A 22849-nucleotide genomic window follows, 5' to 3' on the forward strand; every position below is an offset into this window, starting at 1 on the left:
TGAGGATGGAGGGAGGTAGTCTCTCCGCATTCCGGTTTGTGTTTTATCGTGACCCATGGAAAAGGAAATACCCTAGATCTCCCCTTCTCCCCCACGTCAACACGCAAACCGTTGTGACTCTGCTCCTGGTGGGCATTTATGTAGTTAACTCTCAAGGGGCGTTTTTAAGTTCCCATCGCGGCGGAGTGGAGAGATGGTCTGCTCAGTTTTTGTGTAAAGATATATTAGTGCAGGCTAGCCCTTTCTTCCCTCCTGCCCACCCCATACCCACTCCCTTTACCATGTCCCCCCACAGACACACATCAGTTGTAGCTAATTCTTAAGAGTGTAACACAAGGGATAGAAACCTTCACCCGCCCTCCTTTGCCAACCGTTTCATCACTCCTTCCCAGCTGCTTTCCTCACCCTGCTGCCATAAATGAGTCTCCCTTTGCAAATTAGAATATGCTTTTTAACTAGCAAGCATACTCAATCATTCTGTCAACATCCTAACCTTTTCTCCACCATACTTAGCTGATTTATGCTTTTCTCCCAGTCCTCCTGTTTTTATCCACCAAGCATTGCTGATATTCCGTCAGCAATCCATCCTCATCCCCACTTTACATAATAATTAATCCATCTCTCAAATGATCTTTTTCTCCCAGTTATATTTTACCCAGCTAGCATATTCATTCTTTTAAAATTCACTCCTCTTATCCTTGTTATCCGTCATACTTAGACACATTCATCCTTGTCCTTCCCTTTCTCCTTCCCAGCGATCCATATAGCAAACTTTTTATCCCTGCAACTTATCTATTCATTATCCCCATCCGTGCCTCCTCCATGCATTCACCCACATTCATGTCCTATCCTTTCAACCATCCTTCCAAAATATATCTCCTCTAACTCTGCTAATCATTCACCCACAACTCATCCCAGCTACCCTTCCAGCCATCCACTCTCAATTCATGCCTTTTATTTTCCTGTCATCCACTCATCTCAACAGCCCTTCAAACGATCACCCACAGCTCACTCCCTTTGTCCTCAACCACTCACACATCTCAAAATTCATTCTATCATATCCTTTCAGTGATTGAACTTATCCTTGCTTTCCACACTGTCCTTCCAACCATCCACCCACAACACACCCTTTCTGCCCATCCAACCATCAATCCTATTCATCCACTAATGCAACCATCCACCCATAACACACCCCTTGCATCCTTCCCACCATCCACCAACAAGCCATCCCTTTTTCTAACCTTCCACCCACATTACACCCCCATAGTCCTTTCATCCATCCACCTGTATCTTTCCAGCCATCCACCCATCCCACATCCCTCGCACACTTACCATTAGCGTCACACCTGCCAAACCCGTGGGATAAAGCAGCCAGTGGTGATGTTATTCCCAGTGCATCTGATTTTTTCTCTTTCTGTATCTGCGACTTAGAGCGGTGGCGAGGATGAGGTGGCCCTATGTAAATGTGTACTGTATTTATAATTTATCGTCCTCACTGATTCCGTATTTGCCAAAAGGAAGAATATTTTATAATTGACTTTTGTACATAATAAAGTTACTGTAATCTGAAATTAGAAGTTTCATTGGAGACCTTTCTTTATATTAACTGTTTGTGGTAGGTGGGGGTGCTCACCATCCACTCACTTCATGTAGTATCACCTTCAGGTGACTCTACACCAAGTGACAAGCCAAATTGTTTCCTGTAACTCAGGAAACCATTTATTACACTGGGTGGTATCCATTTAGCCAAATGGATGCCTGGTGGGTAAAGGTGGTTCATCTGGATGTGGGTCATTGAGGTTTTTGTCGTCTTTGCCTTAAATGTCGGGACTGAATAGCCTATCCCCTGACCCCTGTGCTCCTGATGTACAAGAAAGGATTGTATGATAGGTAGTTACATGTGATTGAGAGGGTTTATTGTAACAAGCCTGAGTTCAGCATCTAACAGTTTATGTATGAAAAGTAATTTTTCCATCCTGCTTTAAAGCTTGCATGGTGTTCTTCACTAAATATTTGTAGTAATTACAGGTTTCATTATTCTTTGTGTAGCAGTCTTAGTGTTGTGCCATATTTTCATTCACAGTAACATTACACATGACCTTGGCATCTGTTAAGAAAATGATACGCTTGAAATGAAAAATTGTAAATAAGAGGAAACAGTACTGTGTATGTAAAAATGTACCTTGGTACACCATGTAAAGACAGACATTTAATGTATGGCGTTGATTTTAGGAAGATTTTGTGAAGGCTGTGTTAGCAGGAGGTAGAGAATGTGTGAACAGGTGGAAAGACGCTAGAGTGATGGTGGTGGAGCAGGAAAATTGATACATTCATTGAAAGTGTGTAGGTAGAGTTGAATGGGTATAACATTTTAGTAAATATGTACTCACTACACGAAAAAAATGTGTTGTGTTTTTTTTGCAACCCATCAAGCATCTCGGAGTACCTGCATTATGTAATTGATTCATGGTTGTTCAGATACTAAAAATTGTGTTGATATTGCTGTATGTAAGTGTACCACTCATACTCAATACAGGTGTTTGATGCAGACAGTCAAGACCCTTTTACACTAGCGGACTGGTGGGCACAAGTGAGAACCGAGAAGTCCGACATCGAACAACTTGTGGCAAGTTTGACGGGCAAACCCACGGACAGTCCGTGCCCATTGTTGAAAATAACCAGACACTGCCTAGTTTTATCAATTTAGTTTCTTTTCCACTAGTCCTGCAATTATTATGGAATACATTGCTGCTGTTCTCGTACGAACTGTTGGCCTTTGTTATACTGCACTCAAGTGCTGCCGACTACCTACTCACTGACCACCTACTCCTCACAGGCTCGGTTGGACATCAGTCGTGCCTGATGAACTGTGCCTGGTGCGGATTGTGTACGCCAGTCCCTGCCCTGTTGTGTGGAGGGGGTTTTAAGATGGTGTTGCTCGATATTCCCTACAGGAGAGGATAGGGAGTTGCCCGTTTGTCTATGGCTTCATTGCCAGTCTTAAAGGTGAGTAGTTCTTGAGTTTCAGACTTACAGGTACATGGGGGATGTAGTCTTAGCGTAGCGACCCGAAAAATAACTTTTGTTGTTGGTGTGTGGTCCAGAGAGTTTAGTGTTGCTATTGAGGGAGAGTTGTCCTGTATTGACCTTCTGTAGTGTGTCAGTTTAGTAAATGTGCCAATTTATTAAACTTGCCATGGCAAAAACACATTTTAAACAGTAAACTTAAGTATTTTACTATCATTTTTAATTTGTGAATGCAAAACTGTCTGTGCTGCTTTATTGTGTATGGTTTTATTTCTTGTTAGATGCTTATTAAATCTATCCTGCCACAAAACAACTCTGATGCCTGAATAATATGAGGTTTTGTATCACAGCAGTGCGATGGACAAACTCAGTGTGTTAATTGAGGAAAGAAAGAGTTGGGCTTGGAGAATTGTTCATTCCAGGAAGAAGGAGGGATGCATCATCAACTGCCATCTTGCAACAAATGCTCCACTTTGATATGGATGCTTCAGTACCATATCAACAGCTGTTAAGGTATTTTGATATTTGTTTTTATTCATTGTATAATTAATATACATACCTTTTTGTAAATTTTCAGTTGCAGCTTTAGTTACCATTTAGTTTTGACTAACAAGAGCTATTGTTCAATATAAAACTCATTTGTATTTCAAGCTAAGTTCAAAACTCCAGTTAAAGGTCCAGAATCAAGGCTCAGTAATAGTTATAGGTAGTTCACTTTTATTCATGAAGTACAGTAATACAATGCATTTAGTTTAGTATTAATTCATTTAGTTTTTGAGGCCAGTCTTACCAGGTTTACTATTTGATGCAAAGAGCCAGAGTCAAAGTGTAGACTTCAGTTCCCTGTTGTCGGAAGAGTGTAAACTTCCATTCCCTGTTGTCTGGAAGAGTGTAGACTTCCCATTCCCTGCGGTTCTGTAGACTGCCAGAGTCAAAGTGTAGACTTCCCATTCCCTGCGGTTCTGTAGACTGCCAGAGTCAAAGTGTAGACTTTCCATTCCCTGCGGTTCTGTAGGCTGCCAGAGTCAAAGTGTAGACTTTCCATTCCCTGCGGTTCTGTAGGCTGCCAGAGTCAAAGTGTAGACTTTCCATTCCCTGCGGTTCTGTAGGCTGCCAGAGTCAAAGTGTAGACTTTCCATTCCCTGCGGTTCTGTAGGCTGCCAGAGTCAAAGTGTAGACTTTCCATTCCCTGCGGTTCTGTAGGCTGCCAGAGTCAAAGTGTAGACTTTCCATTCCCTGCGGTTCTGTAGGCTGCCAGAGTCAAAGTGTAGACTTTCCATTCCCTGCGGTTCTGTAGGCTGCCAGAGTCAAAGTGTAGACTTTCCATTCCCTGCGGTTCTGTAGGCTGCCAGAGTCAAAGTGTAGACTTTCCATTCCCTGCGGTTCTGTAGGCTGCCAGAGTCAAAGTGTAGACTTTCCATTCCCTGCGGTTCTGTAGGCTGCCAGAGTCAAAGTGTAGACTTTCCATTCCCTGCGGTTCTGTAGGCTGCCAGAGTCAAAGTGTAGACTTTCCATTCCCTGCGGTTCTGTAGGCTGCCAGAGTCAAAGTGTAGACTTTCCATTCCCTGCGGTTCTGTAGGCTGCCAGAGTCAAAGTGTAGACTTTCCATTCCCTGCGGTTCTGTAGGCTGCCAGAGTCAAAGTGTAGACTTTCCATTCCCTGCGGTTCTGTAGGCTGCCAGAGTCAAAGTGTAGACTTTCCATTCCCTGCGGTTCTGTAGGCTGCCAGAGTCAAAGTGTAGACTTTCCATTCCCTGCGGTTCTGTAGGCTGCCAGAGTCAAAGTGTAGACTTTCCATTCCCTGCGGTTCTGTAGGCTGCCAGAGTCAAAGTGTAGACTTTCCATTCCCTGCGGTTCTGTAGGCTGCCAGAGTCAAAGTGTAGACTTTCCATTCCCTGCGGTTCTGTAGGCTGCCAGAGTCAAAGTGTAGACTTTCCATTCCCTGCGGTTCTGTAGGCTGCCAGAGTCAAAGTGTAGACTTTCCATTCCCTGCGGTTCTGTAGGCTGCCAGAGTCAAAGTGTAGACTTTCCATTCCCTGCGGTTCTGTAGGCTGCCAGAGTCAAAGTGTAGACTTTCCATTCCCTGCGGTTCTGTAGGCTGCCAGAGTCAAAGTGTAGACTTTCCATTCCCTGCGGTTCTGTAGGCTGCCAGAGTCAAAGTGTAGACTTTCCATTCCCTGCGGTTCTGTAGGCTGCCAGAGTCAAAGTGTAGACTTTCCATTCCCTGCGGTTCTGTAGGCTGCCAGAGTCAAAGTGTAGACTTTCCATTCCCTGCGGTTCTGTAGGCTGCCAGAGTCAAAGTGTAGACTTTCCATTCCCTGCGGTTCTGTAGGCTGCCAGAGTCAAAGTGTAGACTTTCCATTCCCTGCGGTTCTGTAGGCTGCCAGAGTCAAAGTGTAGACTTTCCATTCCCTGCGGTTCTGTAGGCTGCCAGAGTCAAAGTGTAGACTTTCCATTCCCTGCGGTTCTGTAGGCTGCCAGAGTCAAAGTGTAGACTTTCCATTCCCTGCGGTTCTGTAGGCTGCCAGAGTCAAAGTGTAGACTTTCCATTCCCTGCGGTTCTGTAGGCTGCCAGAGTCAAAGTGTAGACTTTCCATTCCCTGCGGTTCTGTAGGCTGCCAGAGTCAAAGTGTAGACTTTCCATTCCCTGCGGTTCTGTAGGCTGCCAGAGTCAAAGTGTAGACTTTCCATTCCCTGCGGTTCTGTAGGCTGCCAGAGTCAAAGTGTAGACTTTCCATTCCCTGCGGTTCTGTAGGCTGCCAGAGTCAAAGTGTAGACTTTCCATTCCCTGCGGTTCTGTAGGCTGCCAGAGTCAAAGTGTAGACTTTCCATTCCCTGCGGTTCTGTAGGCTGCCAGAGTCAAAGTGTAGACTTTCCATTCCCTGCGGTTCTGTAGGCTGCCAGAGTCAAAGTGTAGACTTTCCATTCCCTGCGGTTCTGTAGGCTGCCAGAGTCAAAGTGTAGACTTTCCATTCCCTGCGGTTCTGTAGGCTGCCAGAGTCAAAGTGTAGACTTTCCATTCCCTGCGGTTCTGTAGGCTGCCAGAGTCAAAGTGTAGACTTTCCATTCCCTGCGGTTCTGTAGGCTGCCAGAGTCAAAGTGTAGACTTTCCATTCCCTGCGGTTCTGTAGGCTGCCAGAGTCAAAGTGTAGACTTTCCATTCCCTGCGGTTCTGTAGGCTGCCAGAGTCAAAGTGTAGACTTTCCATTCCCTGCGGTTCTGTAGGCTGCCAGAGTCAAAGTGTAGACTTTCCATTCCCTGCGGTTCTGTAGGCTGCCAGAGTCAAAGTGTAGACTTTCCATTCCCTGCGGTTCTGTAGGCTGCCAGAGTCAAAGTGTAGACTTTCCATTCCCTGCGGTTCTGTAGGCTGCCAGAGTCAAAGTGTAGACTTTCCATTCCCTGCGGTTCTGTAGGCTGCCAGAGTCAAAGTGTAGACTTTCCATTCCCTGCGGTTCTGTAGGCTGCCAGAGTCAAAGTGTAGACTTTCCATTCCCTGCGGTTCTGTAGGCTGCCAGAGTCAAAGTGTAGACTTTCCATTCCCTGCGGTTCTGTAGGCTGCCAGAGTCAAAGTGTAGACTTTCCATTCCCTGCGGTTCTGTAGGCTGCCAGAGTCAAAGTGTAGACTTTCCATTCCCTGCGGTTCTGTAGGCTGCCAGAGTCAAAGTGTAGACTTTCCATTCCCTGCGGTTCTGTAGGCTGCCAGAGTCAAAGTGTAGACTTTCCATTCCCTGCGGTTCTGTAGGCTGCCAGAGTCAAAGTGTAGACTTTCCATTCCCTGCGGTTCTGTAGGCTGCCAGAGTCAAAGTGTAGACTTTCCATTCCCTGCGGTTCTGTAGGCTGCCAGAGTCAAAGTGTAGACTTTCCATTCCCTGCGGTTCTGTAGGCTGCCAGAGTCAAAGTGTAGACTTTCCATTCCCTGCGGTTCTGTAGGCTGCCAGAGTCAAAGTGTAGACTTTCCATTCCCTGCGGTTCTGTAGGCTGCCAGAGTCAAAGTGTAGACTTTCCATTCCCTGCGGTTCTGTAGGCTGCCAGAGTCAAAGTGTAGACTTTCCATTCCCTGCGGTTCTGTAGGCTGCCAGAGTCAAAGTGTAGACTTTCCATTCCCTGCGGTTCTGTAGGCTGCCAGAGTCAAAGTGTAGACTTTCCATTCCCTGCGGTTCTGTAGGCTGCCAGAGTCAAAGTGTAGACTTTCCATTCCCTGCGGTTCTGTAGGCTGCCAGAGTCAAAGTGTAGACTTTCCATTCCCTGCGGTTCTGTAGGCTGCCAGAGTCAAAGTGTAGACTTTCCATTCCCTGCGGTTCTGTAGGCTGCCAGAGTCAAAGTGTAGACTTTCCATTCCCTGCGGTTCTGTAGGCTGCCAGAGTCAAAGTGTAGACTTTCCATTCCCTGCGGTTCTGTAGGCTGCCAGAGTCAAAGTGTAGACTTTCCATTCCCTGCGGTTCTGTAGGCTGCCAGAGTCAAAGTGTAGACTTTCCATTCCCTGCGGTTCTGTAGGCTGCCAGAGTCAAAGTGTAGACTTTCCATTCCCTGCGGTTCTGTAGGCTGCCAGAGTCAAAGTGTAGACTTTCCATTCCCTGCGGTTCTGTAGGCTGCCAGAGTCAAAGTGTAGACTTTCCATTCCCTGCGGTTCTGTAGGCTGCCAGAGTCAAAGTGTAGACTTTCCATTCCCTGCGGTTCTGTAGGCTGCCAGAGTCAAAGTGTAGACTTTCCATTCCCTGCGGTTCTGTAGGCTGCCAGAGTCAAAGTGTAGACTTTCCATTCCCTGCGGTTCTGTAGGCTGCCAGAGTCAAAGTGTAGACTTTCCATTCCCTGCGGTTCTGTAGGCTGCCAGAGTCAAAGTGTAGACTTTCCATTCCCTGCGGTTCTGTAGGCTGCCAGAGTCAAAGTGTAGACTTTCCATTCCCTGCGGTTCTGTAGGCTGCCAGAGTCAAAGTGTAGACTTTCCATTCCCTGCGGTTCTGTAGGCTGCCAGAGTCAAAGTGTAGACTTTCCATTCCCTGCGGTTCTGTAGGCTGCCAGAGTCAAAGTGTAGACTTTCCATTCCCTGCGGTTCTGTAGGCTGCCAGAGTCAAAGTGTAGACTTTCCATTCCCTGCGGTTCTGTAGGCTGCCAGAGTCAAAGTGTAGACTTTCCATTCCCTGCGGTTCTGTAGGCTGCCAGAGTCAAAGTGTAGACTTTCCATTCCCTGCGGTTCTGTAGGCTGCCAGAGTCAAAGTGTAGACTTTCCATTCCCTGCGGTTCTGTAGGCTGCCAGAGTCAAAGTGTAGACTTTCCATTCCCTGCGGTTCTGTAGGCTGCCAGAGTCAAAGTGTAGACTTTCCATTCCCTGCGGTTCTGTAGGCTGCCAGAGTCAAAGTGTAGACTTTCCATTCCCTGCGGTTCTGTAGGCTGCCAGAGTCAAAGTGTAGACTTTCCATTCCCTGCGGTTCTGTAGGCTGCCAGAGTCAAAGTGTAGACTTTCCATTCCCTGCGGTTCTGTAGGCTGCCAGAGTCAAAGTGTAGACTTTCCATTCCCTGCGGTTCTGTAGGCTGCCAGAGTCAAAGTGTAGACTTTCCATTCCCTGCGGTTCTGTAGGCTGCCAGAGTCAAAGTGTAGACTTTCCATTCCCTGCGGTTCTGTAGGCTGCCAGAGTCAAAGTGTAGACTTTCCATTCCCTGCGGTTCTGTAGGCTGCCAGAGTCAAAGTGTAGGCTTTCCATTCCCTGCGGTTCTGTAGGCTGCCAGAGTCAAAGTGTAGGCTTTCCATTCCCTGCGGTTCTGTAGGCTGCCAGAGTCAAAGTGTAGGCTTTCCATTCCCTGCGGTTCTGTAGGCTGCCAGAGTCAAAGTGTAGGCTTTCCATTCCCTGCGGTTCTGTAGGCTGCCAGAGTCAAAGTGTAGGCTTTCCATTCCCTGCGGTTCTGTAGGCTGCCAGAGTCAAAGTGTAGGCTTTCCATTCCCTGCGGTTCTGTAGGCTGCCAGAGTCAAAGTGTAGGCTTTCCATTCCCTGCGGTTCTGTAGGCTGCCAGAGTCAAAGTGTAGACTTTCCATTCCCTGCGGTTCTGTAGGCTGCCAGAGTCAAAGTGTAGGCTTTCCATTCCCTGCGGTTCTGTAGGCTGCCAGAGTCAAAGTGTAGGCTTTCCATTCCCTGCGGTTCTGTAGGCTGCCAGAGTCAAAGTGTAGACTTTCCATTCCCTGCGGTTCTGTAGGCTGCCAGAGTCAAAGTGTAGGCTTTCCATTCCCTGCGGTTCTGTAGGCTGCCAGAGTCAAAGTGTAGGCTTTCCATTCCCTGCGGTTCTGTAGGCTGCCAGAGTCAAAGTGTAGGCTTTCCATTCCCTGCGGTTCTGTAGGCTGCCAGAGTCAAAGTGTAGGCTTTCCATTCCCTGCGGTTCTGTAGGCTGCCAGAGTCAAAGTGTAGGCTTTCCATTCCCTGCGGTTCTGTAGGCTGCCAGAGTCAAAGTGTAGGCTTTCCATTCCCTGCGGTTCTGTAGGCTGCCAGAGTCAAAGTGTAGGCTTTCCATTCCCTGCGGTTCTGTAGGCTGCCAGAGTCAAAGTGTAGGCTTTCCATTCCCTGCGGTTCTGTAGGCTGCCAGAGTCAAAGTGTAGGCTTTCCATTCCCTGCGGTTCTGTAGGCTGCCAGAGTCAAAGTGTAGGCTTTCCATTCCCTGCGGTTCTGTAGGCTGCCAGAGTCAAAGTGTAGGCTTTCCATTCCCTGCGGTTCTGTAGGCTGCCAGAGTCAAAGTGTAGGCTTTCCATTCCCTGCGGTTCTGTAGGCTGCCAGAGTCAAAGTGTAGGCTTTCCATTCCCTGCGGTTCTGTAGGCTGCCAGAGTCAAAGTGTAGGCTTTCCATTCCCTGCGGTTCTGTAGGCTGCCAGAGTCAAAGTGTAGGCTTTCCATTCCCTGCGGTTCTGTAGGCTGCCAGAGTCAAAGTGTAGGCTTTCCATTCCCTGCGGTTCTGTAGGCTGCCAGAGTCAAAGTGTAGGCTTTCCATTCCCTGCGGTTCTGTAGGCTGCCAGAGTCAAAGTGTAGACTTTCCATTCCCTGCGGTTCTGTAGGCTGCCAGAGTCAAAGTGTAGACTTTCCATTCCCTGCGGTTCTGTAGGCTGCCAGAGTCAAAGTGTAGGCTTTCCATTCCCTGCGGTTCTGTAGGCTGCCAGAGTCAAAGTGTAGGCTTTCCATTCCCTGCGGTTCTGTAGGCTGCCAGAGTCAAAGTGTAGGCTTTCCATTCCCTGCGGTTCTGTAGGCTGCCAGAGTCAAAGTGTAGGCTTTCCATTCCCTGCGGTTCTGTAGGCTGCCAGAGTCAAAGTGTAGGCTTTCCATTCCCTGCGGTTCTGTAGGCTGCCAGAGTCAAAGTGTAGGCTTTCCATTCCCTGCGGTTCTGTAGGCTGCCAGAGTCAAAGTGTAGGCTTTCCATTCCCTGCGGTTCTGTAGGCTGCCAGAGTCAAAGTGTAGGCTTTCCATTCCCTGCGGTTCTGTAGGCTGCCAGAGTCAAAGTGTAGGCTTTCCATTCCCTGCGGTTCTGTAGGCTGCCAGAGTCAAAGTGTAGACTTTCCATTCCCTGCGGTTCTGTAGACTGCCAGAGTCAAAGTGTAGACTTTCCATTCCCTGCGGTTCTGTAGACTGCCAGAGTCAAAGTGTAGACTTTCCATTCCCTGCGGTTCTGTTGGCTGCCAGAGTCAAAGTGTAGGCTTTCCATTCCCTGCGGTTCTGTAGGCTGCCAGAGTCAAAGTGTAGGCTTTCCATTCCCTGCGGTTCTGTAGGCTGCCAGAGTCAAAGTGTAGGCTTTCCATTCCCTGCGGTTCTGTAGGCTGCCAGAGTCAAAGTGTAGGCTTTCCGTTCCCTGCGGTTCTGTAGGCTGCCAGAGTCAAAGTGTAGGCTTTCCGTTCCCTGCGGTTCTGTAGGCTGCCAGAGTCAAAGTGTAGGCTTTCCGTTCCCTGCGGTTCTGTAGGCTGCCAGAGTCAAAGTGTAGACTTTCCGTTCCCTATTGGCTGCCAGAGTCAAAGTGTAGATTTCCGTTCCCTATTGGCTGCCAGAGTCAAAGTGTAGATTTCCGTTCCCTATTGGCTGCCAGAGTCAAAGTGTAGATTTCCGTTCCCTATTGGCTGCCAGAGTCAAAGTGTAGATTTCCGTTCCCTATTGGCTGCCAGAGTCAAAGTGTAGATTTCCGTTCCCTATTGGCTGCCAGAGTCAAAGTGTAGATTTCCGTTCCCTATTGGCTGCCAGAGTCAAAGTGTAGATTTCCGTTCCCTATTGGCTGCCAGAGTCAAAGTGTAGATTTCCGTTCCCTATTGGCTGCCAGAGTCAAAGTGTAGATTTCCGTTCCCTATTGGCTGCCAGAGTCAAAGTGTAGATTTCCGTTCCCTATTGGCTGCCAGAGTCAAAGTGTAGATTTCCGTTCCCTATTGGCTGCCAGAGTCAAAGTGTAGATTTCCGTTCCCTATTGGCTGCCAGAGTCAAAGTGTAGATTTCCGTTCCCTATTGGCTGCCAGAGTCAAAGTGTAGATTTCCGTTCCCTATTGGCTGCCAGAGTCAAAGTGTAGATTTCCGTTCCCTATTGGCTGCCAGAGTCAAAGTGTAGATTTCCGTTCCCTATTGGCTGCCAGAGTCAAAGTGTAGATTTCCGTTCCTATTGGCTGCCAGAGTCAAAGTGTAGATTTCCGTTCCCTATTGGCTGCCAGAGTCAAAGTGTAGATTTCCGTTCCCTATTGGCTGCCAGAGTCAAAGTGTAGATTTCCGTTCCCTATTGGCTGCCAGAGTCAAAGTGTAGATTTCCGTTCCCTATTGGCTGCCAGAGTCAAAGTGTAGATTTCCGTTCCCTATTGGCTGCCAGAGTCAAAGTGTAGATTTCCGTTCCCTATTGGCTGCCAGAGTCAAAGTGTAGATTTCCGTTCCCTATTGGCTGCCAGAGTCAAAGTGTAGATTTCCGTTCCCTATTGGCTGCCAGAGTCAAAGTGTAGATTTCCGTTCCCTATTGGCTGCCAGAGTCAAAGTGTAGATTTCCGTTCCGTATTGGCTGCCAGAGTCAAAGTGTAGATTTCCGTTCCGTATTGGCTGCCAGAGTCAAAGTGTAGATTTCCGTTCCGTATTGGCTGCCAGAGTCAAAGTGTAGATTTCCGTTCCCTATTGGCTGCCAGAGTCAAAGTGTAGACAAAGTGTAGATTTCCGTTCCCTATTGGCTGCCAGAGTCAAAATGTAGACTTCAGTTCCCTGTTCTTGCTTTGATTTGTGTGCTTGTCAAGTCTGTAAAACAGAACAGTTATACGAGAAATAAGTCATGACTTGATCTGGGCAAGTGTTACACTAAAACTGTTAGATTTTACCATTTTATTTAGAAAACTGCCAAGTCACAAATATTAATTTTGAACATTTGTTACAATAGAATTTCATTAGTAACGGCTGAAAATCAGTGATGAAACAAAAATTCCGTAGATATTATTGTAAGTTACATTACTTACCGAACTTAATTTTAAACTAACGATAAATACAAAACCTAAAATAATAATTACAAATTATGTAATCAGACCTAAATTGACAAACTTACAGAAAATAAAGTTAACATTTAATCTTACCTTCTCATAACCTCTCAGCTGAGGTGCTGGTTTCTCATTGAAGCTCTCACCCATCCTGCCTCCAGACATTACCTCGGTGGCGGGAAAATTCGATTCGTATTGGATTGTTTCGTTGGTTCACAGGTTTTGGTCGGAAAGTTCGAAACGTGTTAGGTCGTTTGGGGGAATGTGGAATATTTTGGGGGGTCGTTTTAATTGATGGTTAGGGATTTTGGCAGAAGAATTCGAAGCATATGGAGTCGGCTCGGGAAAATAAAAATATTTGGCGGGAAATATATATAAAATTAAAAGGGACTAGTACTTAAAGTTAAAATAATTCTCGAAGCAAGTGGTGTTAATTTAACTATTTTCATGGGTGTTACGTCACCAGTGACTGGAAAAGACATTAGTTTAAGAGGTAAGTACTTCCTTTTATATAATGTTAAAATAAATCGCTAAGTAATGGGTGCTAAGACTCTCGCTATGCTATCAAGAAATCCTAAGGTTTAAATATTCAAAGTGGTCAGCCTCTTCAAGTTATTGAGCTACAGAACGAATTCCGAATCGTCACATACCACCTAAAACCATCAGTTTTGTGATAGGAATAAATCTGCTTGGTTTCTATTGTATTTTCACTTTAATATACAGAATAAATCGCCACTGAACTTGTTTTACGAAGCATATATCTATCTATCTATCTAATATATATATATATATATATATATATATATATATATATATATATATATATATATATATATATATATATATATATATATATATACAGTATATATGTATACACCAGAAAATATACCAACATCGATTTTGAGATACGGATAAATCTCTCTGGTTTCTAAAACATACAAAATAAATCGCTACAGAACAGATGCTGCGAAGCCTCATATAAACACCACGCCTATTAAAAAAAAAAAAAATACCAACGTTAGTTTTGAGCTAGGAATGAGTCTCTTTGGTTTCTAGCCTATTTACACTTTAATATAGTTTACAGAATAAATCGCTACAGAACATATACTACCGCCTAATATAACATCATCAGTTTTGAGATTAATAAATCTTAGTTTCTATAATATACATAATAAGTCGTTACAGAACAGATGTCACGAAGCCTCATGCAAGTTAGGAGCATCAATTTTGAGATGGAAATAAATCTCCGTTTGTGTTAGATTTTCGCTTTCTCTTATATACAGAGTAAGTCGCTACAGAAGAGGTGTTAAGAAGCCTCAATTTGCCATCTTTCCTTGTCACGAGGAAGAGCTGTGGAGAAATTTTATAGTTATGAGGTGTCTCCTTGGTTACTAGTCAAATCAGCCCTCCAATCTGATCGTTTGGCCGAGTCTCCTTGGTTACTAGTCAAATTAACCCTCCAGTCTAGCTTAAATGGTTACGGATTTTTTTGGTAGGTAGGTAGATTGATAGGTTAGTAAGTAGGTAGGTAGATAAATTGATAAGGGTAGGTAGGTTTAGGTAGATTGGTAGATAAGTAGGTAGGCTGATATTTAGGTTGGTAGTAGTTAGCTAGACAGATATTTTGGTAAGTAGATTAAGGTAGGTAGAGGTTGATAGGTAAGTAGACTGCCGTATAGGTAGATATAGAGGTAGGTAGATTGGTAGTAGGTAGATAGATCGGTAGGTAGGTAGGTTGATGGGTAGGTAGATTGATAGTAGGTAGGTAGATTAATTAGGGTAGATAGAGGTAGGTAGATTAATTGGTAGATAGGTCGATACAGTTAATGTAGATAGAAATTAACATTGGTAATACTACATAGAAGCCTCATTTTTATAAATTATTTATATATCATCTTGGTGTTAATAAATAATCACTAAATAATTTATCGTTTAAATAAATGACAGGAGAAATTGAGTAGAATAAGCGTAATATATGTTTCCAAGCAGTTACTGATATTTTTTACGATTGCGAATCAAGTAGGGAAGACATTCATCTATCGTCATTTATCGTCGTTATTTCTTAGGTACGGTGTCCTGGGGTGCTATTAAATGATTTATAGCGATTTATTCTAAAACTAGAAGGTAGAAAAAGTTGCATGGAATAAAAATTAAGGGTTTTTAGGAAATAATGGTGAAATGGGGTGGTTGGTGAGTGAGAAGAGCTCGTTTATCATCGGAATTTGTTGTAATTTGTTGTTTATTGACATTTATACGTCATCTTGATGCTATTAAATGACCAATAATTATTTAACTGATAATTAGAAAGCAGAAAAGGAAGCTGATAAAGCATAAAGCAAAAATATGGAGGGTATTCCAAATTTGGATCGTACGTCTGGCAGATAGAATCTCATTTATTATCGTTATTGTTAGCTATGTCATGTTGGTGGGATTAAATGACTGGTGATTATTTAACTGATAATTAGAAAGCAGAAAAGGAAGCTGATAAAGCATAAATCAAAAATATGGAGGGTATTTCAAATTTGGATCGTACGTCTGGCAAATAATCTCATTTATTATCGTTATTGTTAGCTATATGTCATGTTGGTTGGATTAAATGGCCGGTGATTCTTTAACTGTTAATTAGAAAGCAGAAAAAGTAGCATAAAAGAATAATATATCGTTGATCTTTTCAAATTTGAATCGTACGTCTGGCAGTTTGAATCTCAGTTATCATCGTTATTGTTAGCTATATGTTATGTTGGTGGGATTAAATGACAAATAATTATTTATCTGATAATTTTGAAGCAGAAAAAAACAAGGTATATAAGAAGAATATGGCGTTTTTTCCAAATTTTAATCATACGTCTGGCAGATCGTTGGTGCCGGAGGCTGTAAGACGCTGCCGACGCCTCAGTCCCTTCTCTACTCTAGGCGAGAGGGGACGGTGCGTCGTGACTCGCTTTCCAAGGTAAGTTTTTCTAAGTTTTCCTCGATTTATTATATACTCTGATGGAAGAAATGTTAATGTAGAATATTTTAACGATATTGGTTAGAATTAAATAAGTGGGTTATTTTGAGGTATTTTTTGCGAATTATGTAGCTAAACTCTTCGATTTCCAATATGGGTGTATATATATATATATATACCTCTGAATTTTCACTTCGATCTTCCTCCAGTTTCTTCCCCGGCAGTTATTTTTGAAATTTGAAGGGGACCATGGTATTCTAGAGATTAATTTAGGATATATTTGACGCCTCTAGAATGAATAAATAACTTCTAAGCATCAAAAAGGACGTATAATAATCTTGAAAGTTTGCTTGCTTAGGGTCCGTAGCGCCTTGTCGGTAGCGATATATTTACCTATATTTTGTGCCATTTTGTATAATTTTGTGACTTTTGCATAATTTAAAGCTTATGCCCCAAAGAGGATATGCAGTGCAGAGTAAGTCTATATTGTTAGGATACCATTTACCCCTAAGGCATAAGACTTGTTCTGGCCACCTGACTGTAGGATTTTTCATAGATAGTACAGTATATGTTTTGAATTTTTCATTTTGATTTTTGGTTTTTAATTTTTTTTCTTGGCCATCGGACTTTTTTTGAAGTCAGGTTTTTTCATAGATTATGGTATGGTTAGATTTTTTTTAATGGACTTTTGAGATTGCATTTTTGTGGAGATGCCCTTTTAGGATGGATTTGATTTGCATTTTTTCTTGTGTGGATTTTTTTTGGATGAATATTGAGATGTTTTGACATGTTTTGAAATTGCACTTTTCGTGTTATTTTTTTTGCAGTTTTTGTGTGTATATTTTGAGATTTGCACTTTTTGTATTTTTAATATATTTTTTAGATTTTATTTTCATGTTTTTTCTCCTGATCGATTTTTTGCACTTTCATGTATTTATGGATATTTCAAGATTTGCACTTCATGATTTTTTTGATGGATTTTTTGAGCTGCCCTATTAGTCTTTTTTTAATGACTATTTTGAGATTTGCAAGTTTCCTGTCTGGAAATGCAGTTTAAGAGCAGAAATATATGTTTTTTTCTGATTTAACATGGACAGCCAAAAAATGTACAAGGTTGAGACTTTTTTTTTTTAATCGATAACGTAACCTAACTTTTGACTTAAAAATTTGCGACGAAAGTACTATAGAAAATCAGTGGTTGTGTGAAAATTGTCGTACCGAACAGTGGTTAGGAACACAAAATTATTTTTTTTTAGACTAGGCCTATGGCATATTCAAATTTTTACTCTAACCTTTGACTTAAAAATAACTGTACCAAAGTGCTATAGAACAGTTGTAAGGAAGTGACTGGAGCACGAATCTGATTTTTTAAAGACAATGGTTTATTCTTCAAATATTTTTTGCTTGAGAATGACCTAACCTAACCTCTGACTTAGGAATAATTTATGATGAAAGTGCCAGAGAACTCTCGTGAATTGAAATGTCGTAAAATGAGTGATTTTTTTTTTTTTTTTTAGCAATGGAAGACATTCATTCTCACAACCCAAGCTAATTTTCATCTATCAGCTCAGACCTAAAATTCCCCTAAAAACAATTGTGAGCAATAAATCACCTAACCTAAAAATTTTGGTCAAAATAATTGTATTGTTTATAAAAGGGCTATATGAGATTTAATTCTTCACAGCCTAGGCCAATTAGATTCACATTAGCTCTTCTTACCCAAAATTCCCCTGAAATCAGTTGTATGAGAGCAATAAATGACAAACCTTGATATTTGTTGGTCAAAATATTTTTAAAATCGGCTGTACGAAAGACTTATTTCTTCACGGAGCAAATTAGATTCATATGAGCTCTTAATCTAACCCAAAACTCCACTAAAATCAATTGAATGAGAATAAATAACTTGTCTAAATTTGTCAGACACTCTGCTTCCAATAATAACCCATTGTTTGATGGGTAGAGAGTGGAATTATACATGTGGGAGTGGGAGACTGAGGATGGGATGGAGTGGAGGTGCTGGTATGAGGAGGGGGGGGTGTGAGCTGGGAGCAGGCTGGTGAAATGGCGTTGGATAGGGTGACATGGAGGAGTGTTGGTTGTGGCCACCTCTTAGGAGATTTAGGCGTCTGGCAAGAGATAGATGAATAGAGATAGGTAGTTGCAACTATTGTTTAACACTATAATGATAGTCACGAAGTTCTTTGGAAAGTAGTATCTCGTAGCTTACAATAATCGTATCGCATTTTATACTAGGTTACAATAATCGTATATTATAGCATACAGTAATCGTATCGCATCTTATAACTTACAATAATTGTACTGTATCGCATTTTAAGCTTATAGTAATCGTATCTCAAAGCTTACAGCAATTGTATCTCATTTTATAGCTTACAGTAATTATCTCATTTTATAGCTTACAGTAATCATGTCATTTTATAGCTTACAGTAATCGTATTTCATTTTATAGCTTACAGTAACCGTATCTCATTTTATGATTTACAGTAATCGTATCTCATTTTATAACTTAGTAATCGTATCATTTTATAGTTTACAGTAATCGTATCTCACTTTACATCTTAGTAATCTTATCTCATAGCTTACAGTAATCATCTCATTTTATAGTTTACAATAATCTTATCTCATGGCTTAGTGTCTTATTTTATAGCTTAAAGTAATCGTCTCATTCTATAGCTTACAGTAATCGTCTCATTCTATAGCTTACAGCAATCGTCTCATTCTATAGCTTACAGTAATCGTCTCATTCTATAGCTTACAGTAATCGTCTCATTTTATAGCTTACAGTAATCGTCTCATTTTATAGCTTACAGTAATCGTATCTCATTTTATAGCTTACAGTAATCGTGTCTTATTTTATAGCTTACAGTAATTCTCATTTTATAGCTTACAGTAATCGTATCTCATTTTATAGCTTAGTGATTGTATCTCATAGCTTACAGTAAGTCTTATTTTATAGCTTACAGTAATCGTGTTTTATTTTATAACTTGGTAATCGTGTTATTTTGTAGCTTACATTAATTGTATCTCATTTTATAGCTTACAGTAATCGTTATCGCATTTTATAGTTATCGTATTGCATTTCAGTTACAATAATTGTACCTTATTTTATAGTTACTGTAATCGTATCACATTTTATAGTTAAAATAATTATCACATTTTATAGTTCCTGTAATCATATCACATTTTGTTACTGTAATCGTATCACATTTTGTTAATGTAATCGTATCACATTTTGTTAATGTAATCGTATCACATTTTGTTAATGTAATCGTATCACATTTTGTTAATGTAATCGTATCACATTTTGTTACTGTAATTGTATCGCATTTTATAGTTACTGTAATCGTATTTTATAGTTACAATAATAGTATCACATTTTATAGTTACAATAATCGTATTGTATCTTATAGCTTACAATAATTGTATGGCATTTTATAGTTACAATAATCGTAGCGCATTTTATAGCTTACAATAATCGTATCGCATCTTATAGCTTACAGTAATCGTATCGCATTTTATTGCTAACAGTAATCGTATCGCATCATATAGCTTACGCTAATCGTATCTCATTTTATAGCTTGCGCTAATCGTATCTCATTTTATAGCTTACAATAATCGTATCGCATTTTATAACTTACAATAATCATATCGCATTTTATAGCTTACAATAATCGTATGTATTTATAATTTACAATAATCGTATCATTTTATATGCAAGAATCATCTCATTTATTGGCCCTCTAGTAGCAGCCCTGGCTCGGTGGGTTAGAGTGCTCCGCTCTGACCGAAGGGTCGGAGGATCGAATCCACCCAAGGGTCATTGGTAGACATCAGGAAGGGCATCTGGTCATAAAATGCTACATGCTCCAGTCCAAAAATCTTCTACCCAGGAGCAATGCCTTACTTCTTCGTGGATACCTGTTAAAAAAAAAAAAAAAAAAAAAAGGCCCACTAAAACCTGTATTAAAAAGGTGGATGTGGGTGTGGGAGAGACTATTACACTATAATACCACATCCCATGAAGTTAGGTGTTGGATAGACTATGTATTATTACCAGAGGTGATGGTTCTTGTGATGTTTAATTTTTTATTATTTTTTTAATCTTTACTAGAGATGATTTTTTTTGGTGGTAGTGTGATTATATATTTTTTTCTCATTTCAGCGTAGCCCCGGGGCACACAAAGGCGGGTGTGGGTGCGGGGCCTCTCACCCTTGTGTTTATCCTTGGGGCGGGGCTGGGCATCCCCCCGACAAGGCTGACCTCGACTGGCTTCCCGAAAGCTGTAGGACCTGTCGGACTTGACCTGAGGAGGAGAAGGAGGGGTCAGTCCAATGACAGCGGCGGCTAGTACGGGGCGTAGTTGACGCGGTAGTTGGGGTCCCTGGTTTCCGCAGAGAGGCCCCGAGGACACACAACGTCCGACTCGACCCATGGTACGTATACTCGTTCCCTCTCGCCCCCCCTAAGCCCTCCTCTGCCTGTCAACCCACCCTTTCTCTGTGCCCCCAGTCTGATTTTACGCTATGAAGTGCTTGAATTAGCGAGGTGTGAGAGCCTACCTCCACCTCATTCAATCCAAGAGTTCGTCATAGCTGCACATGTACGCGTAGGTGCATGTGTACGCGTTGCATGGATGTGTGCACTGTTACGTGTACACATCATTGCAGTAAAATCAACAGGGGCATGTGGAGATAGGGCGGCGCGACGCTCTATGGTCGGAGAGTTTAGTTTCTTTCTTCAACCTCCTTCCTTTTATTTTCCTAAGTCTTTTCGTGGTCTGTTTTATATACAAATTTTCCCTCCATCTATGTCACCCTGTCGCTCTGTCAGTCTGTCTATCGCTTTTCCTACTACATCTATCTGAATTAACCCGTTCTCTCCTTGTGGTGGTTTTAGATAGTCTGGTTGGGTGGGGGGAGGGGGGTGTGGGTATAGTTATTAGAAGCTTATGGGGAAATGGGATAGGACTGGCTCAGATATAGATTATAGATAGATAAACTGGTCTGCTGCAGTTCTGGGTTTGCAGTCTTGGTCGCTTTGGTCCCAGGTCTCAAGCCATCGATCTGCCATCTACATCTACAGCTTCATCTACTGGTATACCCCTGTTGGTAAATGGTATATCTGTATACTGTATATTAAGGTGTGAGTATGCTTTTACCAGTACAGTATATTTTCTTCTAAGTATACTGGTGCAATTGTTGTATTTTTATGTACTGTTTACCTATTTTCATTGTTCTTTTTACTACAGGATACTTATATCACTTAAGTACTCATATTTTCACTTAAGTACCTATATTTTCATTACAGCATACCCAAATATTCATCAGCACAGTAATTATGTACAGTATATCCATCTATGGTAAACTTGCGCAACTTCTGTGGTATGCTAACTACAGTAAATTTCAGACATACTTGTACTAAAGGTATATTGATTTATTGATTCTTGTAGTATACAATCTGCATACAGTACTGTGATTTAGTATTTTGAGTACTGTAATTATATTTGAGTCATGTACCAAATTTGTCATTTTAAGGACATTTTTGACATGTACTAAGTATTGAGTACTGTAATTTAAGTATATTTTGTCAATTACTGGACTAAATTTTTGAGTACAGTCATGTTAAGTACTGAGTTTTCGAGTAGTCATTTTAAGTACTAAATTTTTGAGTAATTTTAAGTACAGAATTTCTGAGTACAGTAATTTTTAATTAGATTTTTTAGTGGTTATTTTAAGTATTATATTTGAGTACTGTGAAAAAATACTATACTTCATTTTTGAGTACAGTTAAAAACTAAATTTTTAAAAATACTATATTGAGGTACTATATTATTGTCACATAAGTACAAAATTGAGTATTGTAATATTGTACTGGTATCAGCAACTCAAATTATTTTCCAAGTCAGTGTAACGTAAATCCAACTTATCGTAAAGTAAAGTAAATCCAAAACGTAAGGTTCTTTTTAATAATTTTTTTTTTTGCATGTTAAGATTATTATATTTTTGCAATTAACAGTAAATGTATAGAAAAATTGACTTTAAGTTCAAATGTCTATAATTTGGATTTATAATTATTTGTATAGATTTAAGAATTATTATATAGAGAATAGTACTAATAGTTAAGATAAAGATAGGCACCATTACATAGTTGTGGTGCCTTAGTGAAAGATAGGCAAGAATAGTAAGTATAGACACCATTACATAGTTGTGGTGTGAAGATAGTGAAGGATAGGCAAGAATAGTCACAGTAGTCAAGATAGGCACCATTACATAGTTGTGGTGTCAGAATAGTGAAGGATAGTCACAATATGCACCATACATAGTTGTGGTGTCATAAAATAGTACAGAAAGGTTAGATAGTTGCAGTAGTGAAGGGTAGTCAGGAGTAGTCACAACAGGCACCATACATAGTTGTGGTGTCACAGCACTGAAAGGATAGAGGAGTCAAGAGGTTACTAGATGGTCAGGGTACAGGCACTATCAGAGGTACAGTTGGGATGCCATCACAAGGAGGCTTTTGTGATGGTGGAACAACTGTATTTTCGATGGTTTGCTGTATTTTTTGTATTTGCAGGTTGAGGACGGCGGCGGCGGCGACAAAGCCTGGGTGCAAAGCTGGAGAGGGATAGAGCAGTGGGATTGTGGAGACTGGGTGAGTGTTACCTTCCACTCACTTGTTGTTATTTATATTTTTTAAGGGAAAATTGACACATAGCATCTATTCATTTAAGCTGCAGAGGGGTAGAGGAGGGAGATTGTCAAGACTGGGTGAGTGTAATCATCCACTCATTTGTAGTTATATCAATTGTTTTTGGAGGGAAAATTATCTTGACAATCTGTAGCCATCCACTAATTTTTGAGGGAAATTATACTTGTAACCATCCACTCGTAGGATATTTTTTTAGGGAAAATCATGGAAGTAACTATCCACTCATTTGATGTAATTTCATTTTTTGAGAGAGAAATCTAATCATCCACTCATTTGTAGTTGAGGCAAAGTAAAGAAACTTATTGAAATATGTAAAGTTTAAACTCCAAAAAAAAAAAAAAATACTCATTGTTAGATAATGATAGCAGTTATGACTAATGATGGTAATTGACTAAAGATCACTGACAATGGCAAAAATGATGACGATGTGGGTGGTGGTGGTGGTGATTTACTATGACGATAGTGACTGGCAGTTAAATGCATAATGATCACTGATGTGATGATGGTAGTGGTGATGGTTATGGTGATTTTGATGATAGTGATGATTCACTGTAATAATTTTTTTTTTTTTTTTTTTACAGCATAGGGGTCCCAGACGTTTGCAGTACGCCCGGAAATCAAACAAAACAAAACAATCACACAAGCAATCAAGCCCAAGAGTGTTGACACTGGAAGTCTTTTTTGTCTCATGAAGCC

General features: G+C 41.5%; 1 protein-coding gene across 1 annotated transcript; it reads left to right on the forward strand.

The window, feature by feature from the left end:
• The first annotated feature begins 2961 nt into the window (after positions 1–2961).
• LOC145399405 (uncharacterized) lies at positions 2962–22838 on the forward strand. The gene is made up of 6 exons (XM_080272024.1): positions 2962–3006; positions 3378–3540; positions 15331–15426; positions 19607–19878; positions 22019–22096; positions 22735–22838. Exons 2-4 carry the CDS (start codon positions 3491–3493, stop codon positions 19791–19793), a joined length of 333 nt encoding a protein of 110 aa, XP_080128150.1. The 5' UTR covers positions 2962–3006; positions 3378–3490; the 3' UTR covers positions 19794–19878; positions 22019–22096; positions 22735–22838.
• Positions 22839–22849: the final 11 nt, after the last annotated feature.

Source organism: Coenobita brevimanus, chromosome 49 (assembly GCF_032717465.1).
Source record: "Coenobita brevimanus isolate Jiangsu-jjx chromosome 49, ASM3271746v2, whole genome shotgun sequence".
NCBI classification, from domain to species: domain Eukaryota; kingdom Metazoa; phylum Arthropoda; class Malacostraca; order Decapoda; family Coenobitidae; genus Coenobita; species Coenobita brevimanus.

Coding starts and splice junctions, on each gene's coding strand:
- LOC145399405 (XM_080272024.1), top strand. CDS start 3,491: ATGCTCCACTTTGATATGGATGCTTCAGTACCATATCAACAGCTGTTA. Junction 3,541..15,330: donor CCATATCAACAGCTGTTAAG/GTATTTTGATAT, acceptor TACGTCTGGCAG/ATCGTTGGTGCCGGAGGCTG. Junction 15,427..19,606: donor GTCGTGACTCGCTTTCCAAG/GTAAGTTTTTCT, acceptor TTCTCATTTCAG/CGTAGCCCCGGGGCACACAA.